The sequence below is a fragment of the Chanos chanos genome, chromosome 1 (assembly GCF_902362185.1).
Source record: "Chanos chanos chromosome 1, fChaCha1.1, whole genome shotgun sequence".
NCBI classification, from domain to species: domain Eukaryota; kingdom Metazoa; phylum Chordata; class Actinopteri; order Gonorynchiformes; family Chanidae; genus Chanos; species Chanos chanos.
The window spans coordinates 11327529-11337034 of NC_044495.1; the positions used below are offsets into that span (position 1 = coordinate 11327529).

At 37.4% G+C, this 9506-nt stretch overlaps 1 protein-coding gene across 1 annotated transcript; it reads right to left on the reverse strand.

Annotated features, from left to right (window-relative positions):
- Positions 1 to 418: 418 nt before the first annotated feature.
- Positions 419 to 8019, reverse strand: gabrr2a (gamma-aminobutyric acid type A receptor subunit rho2a). Its single transcript, XM_030773190.1, has 8 exons — positions 7929 to 8019; positions 3897 to 3964; positions 2689 to 2912; positions 1748 to 1830; positions 1494 to 1634; positions 1207 to 1359; positions 902 to 1098; positions 419 to 727 (listed from the first exon to the last, which is right to left on the reverse strand). The coding sequence occupies exons 1-8, from the start codon at positions 7945 to 7947 to the stop codon at positions 419 to 421; spliced, it is 1194 nt and encodes a 397-aa protein (XP_030629050.1). The 5' UTR covers positions 7948 to 8019.
- Positions 8020 to 9506: the final 1487 nt, after the last annotated feature.

Consider the following 9506-nt stretch of genomic DNA (forward strand, 5'->3'; position numbering starts at 1 on the left):
ACATGTGTTTCATTTCTTCCTCTCATCCAAAGATAAAACAGACTTAGATACTGAGCAGTTAAATACATTTGAAAATCAAGCTTACAATTTTTGTAAATGTTTTGTTCTTCACACCTTAACAACAGCTTTACGTCGATAGCAAACGTGAAAATAAAAGAGCTTAAACAACATTAGATAAATTAATGAGCCATTAAAGTGACCCCCTGAAAAGGCTAAAATGAAATGTTCGGTTGTTAAAATTAACATCCCACAAGACAACCTCTCAGTGAGAAACTTCTTGTTTATATTATATCGTGGAATTATTTATATTTGTGCACAGACCCCAATAAAATCAGCACAAAGGAAACTGAGCTTTAAGGAGACCATAAACAAAAGTCTTTTAGTCTTCAAGCAAGCAAAAGTGTACATTGGTTCAGGATCAGCTGTACACCGACCAGTATATCAAGTTGAAAAAGATGTAAGATCCTGGAAAAATCATCCGTGAGTACTTGTCAATGGCATGGGTGTTCTGGATGATTTGGAAGGCCCGAAGACGCTTCTTCTTGGTAGTTGTGGACTCGCTGCTGACAGACAGCGTCACTGTCATATGCTCATGTTTCTCTGGCTCCTCCTCAGACACCATTGGAGCCTCAGTGTAACCGGCCAAGCTGTTGGTGTCTGCTTCGCTGTATGTCCCGTCCAGCATCATGGTCCTCGTGTGGGACATACCGCATGTGCAGGGTAGAGACTGTATGTAGCAACGGAAGAGAAAGACGTTACAACTAAAGAACCTAAACCAGTATCTCACAATCAACAGGTACTGGTCAGCACATTCACCTCAATCAGTGTGACTTAATCACAGTGTGGTGAGACATATTAAAGTCATTGCAGTGGAGTAAGTTATTGATACCTGCTCTCTAACCCTCTCTCTGAGCTTGCGTTCCCTCCTCTCCTGAACAGTTGTCAGGTAATTGACAGCTGCATACTCCAACACCGACAGGAACACAAACACAAAACTGACCCACAGGTAAATGTCCACAGCTTTGATGTAGGAGACTCTGGGCATGGAGGCATTCACTCCAGTGATAATGGTTGACATGGTGAGCACAGTGGTGATACCTTGTTAAAATACACAAAGCAACTTTGCATTACTGAAACCTTATGGGACAATGATGGATGGCATCAATACAGCCAGTGGCATTTGGTGTGGAGCCGTGATTAATTTACCCAGTGAGACTCTGGCTGGCACAGCTCTTCGATCAATCCAAAATGAGACCCAGGACAGCATGACCATAAGTGTGGCAGGGAAATAAGTCTGCAGCAGGAAGAAAAAGATGTGGCGCCGAAGAGTGAAGTTTATGTACAGCCGATTGTACCATCCTGAGGAAAGAGCAATTGAAAAGTAATCAGGTGTCTCCATCTACATACATTTTCTGTTTTTCTGCTTTTTTTTCTCAGTTTCTCTCGGGGGAGAAAAAAAAAAAAAAAAAACATACTCATTCATCTAACCATACCTGTGCTGCTGTAAAAAGCCAGCCGAGAGGTAGTGTGGAACTTCTGAATGAGAAACTGTGAGAGGGAAATCTTGTCATCTGTGGTGAGAGACTCGTCCCCACTCTTCCAGTACAGCATCAGATCTTCATCGGTATAGGCATCTGGACAAGTGAGAAAATGTATTGGCAGTGTGATCAATCCAGTCGACTTAGAATGAATATAATGGTGGTTTAGTGTGTATTGTCGTGTAGGGCTGGAGCATAGCTCTACTCACAGCTCTCCAGTTCCAGTGAACAAGTCTGTGAATCCAAAGGAAAGCGGCTAAAGTCCATATTACATGCGGCCGTTACAGTGACCCTGAGTATCAAACGGACAGATATTAGTGATGAGAGCCAATTCTAAATTTGCATCTAAAAGTCATTAAAGGCTTTTAGTCATACATATCTGACAAAACTGCAATGCTTACATATTTATATAACAGACTGCAGAACTATTCTGATCTAATCTGATCTGAGGTAAACCTTGAAAAACATTGAGTGGGCTGGAAACTAAGACACTCATCTGAATTATTCATTATAACAGGAACATTGTTTATTCCACTGTTCTGTCCACTATATGCAACAGTGAGGTTATAACACATTCTGCACTGTCCATCTCTCAGCAGGTAGTCCAAATAAACTAGGCCAGTTTCATCAATAATGGCAGTTTCCCTCCAGCCAGAACAGAGTGACTGAAATTTGACTTTGAACTCAGTGCTAGACCTTGACTTCACCATTCTAGCAGATAGACTGGCCTATTTTTTCTCTAAAAGCACCAAAGACATGGCAAAAACATTATCTGCCAGAAGCAAATTTCTAATTTTAACACCATAGCAATATGCAGATGTAATATTTCCAAGCTCCTGCAGCAGTCTACATGCCTTTATTGAGAAAGAAAGAAACTTTGCCGATGTATGCGGTCTCAAAAGACCCCGTGGATTCAATTGTTTCGCAGAAAAGAACAGATTACCTTTGTGTTCCAAAGTAAACAAAGCGTGCCAAATTTTTATTCTGAGAATTACACATATTTTACTACAATTTATATCATTGCCTCAGTTGCTGTATGTTATGGTATTGTTCCTAATACACATCCAGGTCCGTGACTTAAAATCGAGTTGCAGTCAGTTAATATCAGCAGCTTGTGAAAATGGTTGTGCCTGAAGCAATTTTCTCCTACCTGAGACTGTAAAGTACATGACCATCAGGAAAAACTCGAAGCATGATATTCTCTGTAGTGGTGTCATGAATGAAAGACCTCTTAGAATGGACAAAGAACACATCAGGCACCCAGATTTTCTTCACCAGTCGTCCATCAAAGGTCATGCTTTTATTTGTGGTGCTGGTGAAGGACAGCCGTTCATCTTTCCAGTAGTGTCTAAGGTATAAGGTCATTGTGAAATCCTACAGGATCACAAACAAAAAGCCTCTATAATCATCCTGCTGGATACAAATACAAGCATTACACATTATTCAGCACCGACCACTCTTTCTTATCACTCAAGATATCAGTTATTTTCTGGAAACATTACAGAGTAACATTCAAACATACCATGGCAGGATATATACGGATTAGTTTGTATGATCTTAATACTGTCTGAATAATGGTAGACTGAAAGTATGTAAAGACCTTGTAAATCTGATAAAACGACAGATATTAATGTGGGCAAATACTATAAGACTAGCTGAAGTGTTTATTTATATAACCACTGTTGCTATGTACTTTTCGAGTAACTTGTAAGTAAAAATACAGAAAGTACCAGAGAAATGACATAAATGTTACATAAAAAAAAAAAAAAAAAGATTTCACATCCTTATATATGTTAGCTTGCAAATGAGTGAATGTCCACGTAGCCTCTGATCCTTCTAAAAGGGCCACACACTGTTCCATGTTTAAAGTATTTCTTTAAAATCACTACAGCAGATCATCTCTCTGCAATTCTTCTCTCTTTTGGTTATATAACTCTCAACATTTGAAGCTGGCCATAATTATATATTGTCAACAGAGAACCACAGTTTCTTTGTTACGTCACAAAGAGGCTTTCACAAAAAGGGAGTTCCACAGCAATAATGCACTGGTTGTATGTCCGTTGTATTACACTGAACTTTGGAGGAAACCGTGTTCATGACTGGAACACGTCTTTCTTTTCTAACTAGGATTTGCAAAATAGGATATACAGTGTCAGATATTCAGCGACTCGAATGCTCTATTTCAGCATTATTTAGACTTTTCTGATAACAAATACACAGACATAAAAAGGACAGTATTAAATTCAGGAGTCAAGAGGGTTTTTTTTAATAAAAAGATTATTTTTAGGGGTTTTTTTTGTTTTTGTTTTGTTTTTGTTTTTTTAACAATTCACACAGGTGCTCGTTTTTGTGACCTACCATATCTACTTCTGAAATACTGTCCAAACTCTCAACTTGTACGTCGACTCCAACAGGAATTGCAGGGCCTAGGATAGAAAAAAGATGACAAAAACAACAAAATTAACAAAAAATAAAGTAACAGTATGTTACTTATCATCTGACAAAAAACAGATACTGGTAGACACTGATAGAGCGTCATGTTCATGCATGGAATATTCTTGAAACAGTTTGACAGGCACACGTCCCTTCTTGCATGGAAAGATACTATCCAGATTATAATTAGGTTCAACACAAACGTTGTTGACCTTGTCATGAAATAATGAATCCTTTGTTTGTACTGGATGGTTTTTCTAGTTTTTCAGATCTACACATTGAGGCTATGGCAGAGCTGAAATCTGAGGAATTTCAGAACCATTCATACCCAAGAGACAAGCTGAGCTCAGTGAGAGATCTTCTGGAACCAAGGCTTTGATATCTGACATGCCACTTTTCTTTTAGTCCCTTTTGTATCTCACATAAAGCCCAGCTATCTCCAGGATTAGGATAACAGTGATATGTGACATTTAAAAGCTCAGACTGTGAGGTAAATGGGGTGGGTTAACCCACATACATATGGACAGACATACTGTGGTACTGGAATTCAAGAAAGCCTTACATGAGATTTCCATCACATACAACTACACTCTCGGTAATCCAACGAGATTACTTAAAATGGCAAATAGTACATTATATAGTCAAAGCTCAGAGAGACATTGAAACTGACAAGCTATACTTACCATCTCACAACAAGTTACAAAAAAGTCATTCCGGAGAAATGTAAAAGAACTGACAAAGAGCAAAACATTTTAATTTTAATATCTGTATGAATAAACTGTATCCTGTACATTAATCAATATCTACTGAAAGACACGTTTAGCATGGAATTAATCCCTCCCCTCAACTGTACCAGTCAATGGTCATGTGCAACTGAGGCTTCAGATAACTGATGACTCACACCAAACAGACAACAGCTCCTAGGTGAAATCAATTTGTCTGAACTAATCAACTCTCATGCTGACAGACAGCATCTAAAAAAAAAAACACACAGAATGACCTTGTATGGTACTGCCCCATTTCTGATCCCAGACATAACTTTTAAATTGTCTATGAACAATAGGTACGTAAGTGATCAATTATGCTGATCCACATTCTGTGTGTAATTCATTTGATCTTTTTTTTTTTTTTTACAATCTATATTTTACTATGTCAGGAGTTCAAGTCACAGCTTCCTATGAAACAAATTCAGATCATTTATAACATAACATATGAAAGTATACACAAAATATTGCACATTTGTTAAGTCTCAAACACACACACACACACACACACACACACAAATACACACACACACACAAAAAACCCTTAGTGTCTGTCCAAATGTAATGTAATCTAACCATTCCTGACATTTTTCTAATGTAACTGCAACCATTTACTAATAAATTAAGATGACACCACCTTCTAGTGTCTTGGCACAGTGTCATCTATGATAAACAGCTGTCTGCTGGGCAGCCAAGCCACAGAGCTGTTGCATGTGCTAAGCCATGCAGTCAGCAGAAACTACTGCCAGTTTAATCTTGTCAGCAGAGTTAGTGAGGGAGTTTCACTCCCTGCCTGTCCCAGCTACACTCCAGATGGCCTGGGCAAACCCATCATGGATCGCTTCTTAAATGAACATCCCAAAAAAAAAAAAAAAGAGGTTGATACCGCATCACCCAATCAATGCACACACAGAGAGATATACCACTTGAGTGATTGGAGCAACTGTTGGACAACTGCCATATCATGTTTTCAAGCAGACTGTAATATGCAAGTTTCAGCATAGCCAAAAGAAAACAAACAATAATGTAATTTAATTATGCTCAATTTGAATACATACATATATATACACACATACACATATATACACATATGCATACATACATATGTGTGTGTGTTGTGTGTGTGTGTATATACACACACACATCAAGTAAACCATACATGACATCATCACCAGTCCAAGGCAGTAGGACAAATGCTTTATATGTCAGAAACATTCCATTTCTGTATATCACATGGCTGCATTATACCCCATAAAAATGCATTTTAAGACCTGTACTTTCTCTGTACATCAAATGATGCTTTAGTGCTCCTCTTTTGGTGGATTAGCAATAAGCTTAATGCACCACCACTTATCACTCTAAGGATTTAAACTGCATTGCAGTTAGCTTTGGCCATTGACTGTCACTTGTGAGGCACAATCTCACTGAGGCAGGACATAAAACATTATAGTTGAGTTCACAATATTTACAGATAATAGATCGGCTGAACCACAGTGATCCACTGGTATGCAAAATGATATTCTTTTTATCATTAAACATATTCTCAAATAATGAAACAATGAAAACAGAGAACAAACAGACTGAGAATGGATGGCAATACTCTGCAATATTCTGCAATTCATCTGTGTGATGTCTCATGACATCATTGTAAACTGGAGAAAAATGAGGAGTACATAAAGCCACGGTACAATCTCTCTTTCTGACTACAGCAGATGTTTGAATATACTGGCAAGATGAATTTTACATGAATGTGCAGAGGGTATTTTGAAACCCCTTTTTTTGCCACGACCCCCTGCTGAACACAGCACCATTCCCAAAGGAAATCTTTGTCACAGGCAACAAAGTGCAACAAAACAAGTAACTTTTCTCACATACTGCATTATAAGTTAGAAAAACAGCAGACAATTAAAGATGTGTTTTTTTCTCCCCTTCAGGTTTCACTTCTTCCAAATATTTCAGTCCCAAAAATCATCATTTAAAAGAATCTGGGGCAGAGAGAGCACTACGAGAAGTTTTGATAACTCTCAGTCGTGAACGGCAACTTTCAAGTTTCATACAACGAGTAGAGTAGAGCACATTTTCAGCATTTGTTTAATGCTGTTCTGGTCTTGTTTCTTCACAGAAAAGCGGAACTGCTGTGTACATATGGCAGGTACATGTATACATCCGGTCCAACCATATGTACAGTATGAAAAGAAACACAGTGAATATTCTGTATGTTGTTCTGTTTTTTACACACTTAGAAATAGCTGAGTATGTTAGAGGGCTGTTTTAGGGCTGTGAAAAGTCTGCCAAATGGAAAAAACATCCAGAGATACAAAACATAAAGAGAGGGGGAAAAAAACAGCAAACACAACCCATTAAAGTAATTAGTCATTAATGTAATTCTATTCTTAGAGACTCTGAGCGGAGGTCTAATAACAGTTCTGTCCTTTAAATAATGTGGCTTGCATTGTGACAATGTTGTCACAGTAACCAAAGTGAGTACATTAGTTGGAGTAGACTGTGGAGACACCAGTGGAAACATAACAGTGATGAGTGCCCATTAAACTTACAAAATAAATACAAAACCAAGACCTTAAACTAACGAACATGTCCTAAATGACAAAATATGATCATGTTCATAGTACTCTTTGAATTAATCAAACTTCCACATTAGCTTATAATTTGACATATGATCGGACTGAGAAATGTTTGATTTAAAATGAATTCAGACTGTAGCGTCTCTGACATTATGCCTCAAAGAGGCAGAATAGCCAAAAGTCTTCAATCTTCTTAATCTAACATTATTCCTGGTTTGGATATCCCTCTAGAGGGAGCCAATGGAATTTTCTACAGAATCTGCCATGAAATTTTTATGCAAATAGTGGCTCTCTTTTTATTTATTTATTTTTTAATAGCCCTAAGGTCTGTCATCCTGTTTGATTTTGGCCAGTAAACTATTTTTCAGGCTTGCTCAGATTTTACTTGTATTTTGGAATGTATAACTGTAATATTTCCAAAACGCAGGTAAGTGGTTTGAATCCTTGGTGAACTTATTATGTGAAGATGAAACTTGCTTCACATTCACTCATGACACATAAATGTCATTGCAGCACTTTGCATGTACTTTTGATACAGGGGATGTACATTGTGAAGGGAGAATGACAGTAGGAGAGCTGGCTCGTATAATTGAAGGAATTAATTATCTCACCTCCAAATGCTGGCCTCATGGTGAAATCATGGTCATCTACATGAAACAGATGATCGGTTTTCAGTTTCCGTGACTTGGTCACATCTGGTGCCTTCTTTGTTAATGAGCTAAGACAAGACAGCATGACAACACAATCTGTGAGACGATTCTGAAGTCACAAAAAACTAAGAGCAACACAAGATTATGTTCATTAAATGACATTATACAAGTCTTGAGCATACTGTAGAATGAATGCTTCATCAGTGATCAATTTTTTTTTTTGTATATCAATACTAATTGCATTTCTATGTTTTGTGAAAGCTCTGGGTCCTATTTTTTTATTACTGATAAAGACAGTGAAGTGGTGAGATAGGTATCTCACATGACTCTGTGGATACATGCTAAATATGACGCACGACCACCCAGGATACTCTTTGTGCTCATTGTGTTAAAATAGAATATGTGGTTCCTCTCACAATTCAGTGAAATTAGCTCTCCCTCTTCCCAAGTTATTTCATAAAACTAAAAAGACAATCTGCAAGAATTTACATATCTGCCATACTCATTGTCTGCAAATTCACAAGAAATTCCTTTGTCTTTCATCTTGTCCCTAAAAAGGAAGACTCCTTAAACAATCTTTGACAACACAAATTTAAGCTGAAATGCTTTTCATCTGAAAAAATAAATTTACAAACCTATCTCTGTTTTTGTTTTCATGAACCCTTGGAGATAGGACTTGCTTGTCTCACAGGATGCTTGTAGCAATGCTTATTTAAGACAAACTAGTGGCCACTGTGTTAGAATTTGCATATCAGATGTGCATCCCCCTCTGTTGAGCACATCTCTTTGGTCTATGATAGCAACATAAAACCTTAAGATGAACAAAATTTTTGTTTCATTTTTATTTCTGTATTCAGAGTCTACTTAAACATACATTTAATTGACATACTTCAAGAAATTTCTTTGATTTAACCCTACATTCATATGGGTATATTTGTCTTACTCTTTTGAAGGCTGGTTGTCACAAAACATGTTTGATGTTCAAACATATGGAAGTTAACATTATACTTGAAACCCTGGAGTATTTCACAGTTAAATCCTTTATAGTCTGAAACCTTCAAATTTTACCAAATTTAACCAAAAAACAACTTTGATGAGCATCATAGAGACAGTTATTTTACACATTTAAAAATTTTGTTAGCGCCTTCAGCATAAAAATTCTCAGAATTTTAACATTTTGGCAAGCGTTACAGGAGCCTTCGCTCCTGCACAAGCAGGCTCAGGAAGAGCTTCTTCCCTGAGGCTACTCCACACCACAGCACTAAGCATTATTGCACTCATTACTGCACTGTCTCAGTACTTTTATATTTGCACTGCTCATTCTTGCACAGGCTGAACCTCTCACATTGTTCAGATTACTATTATTTATACTGTACATACAACCCACTGCACATATTCTGTCTCTACTGTACATACAGCCCTCAAATATACACTCCCTTTTCCAACTCTGTCCACTTCACCTCTATGTGTAACATATTTGATATATTATACATATATATTAATCTGTATATATATTGCTCTCCACTGTCAATAACACTG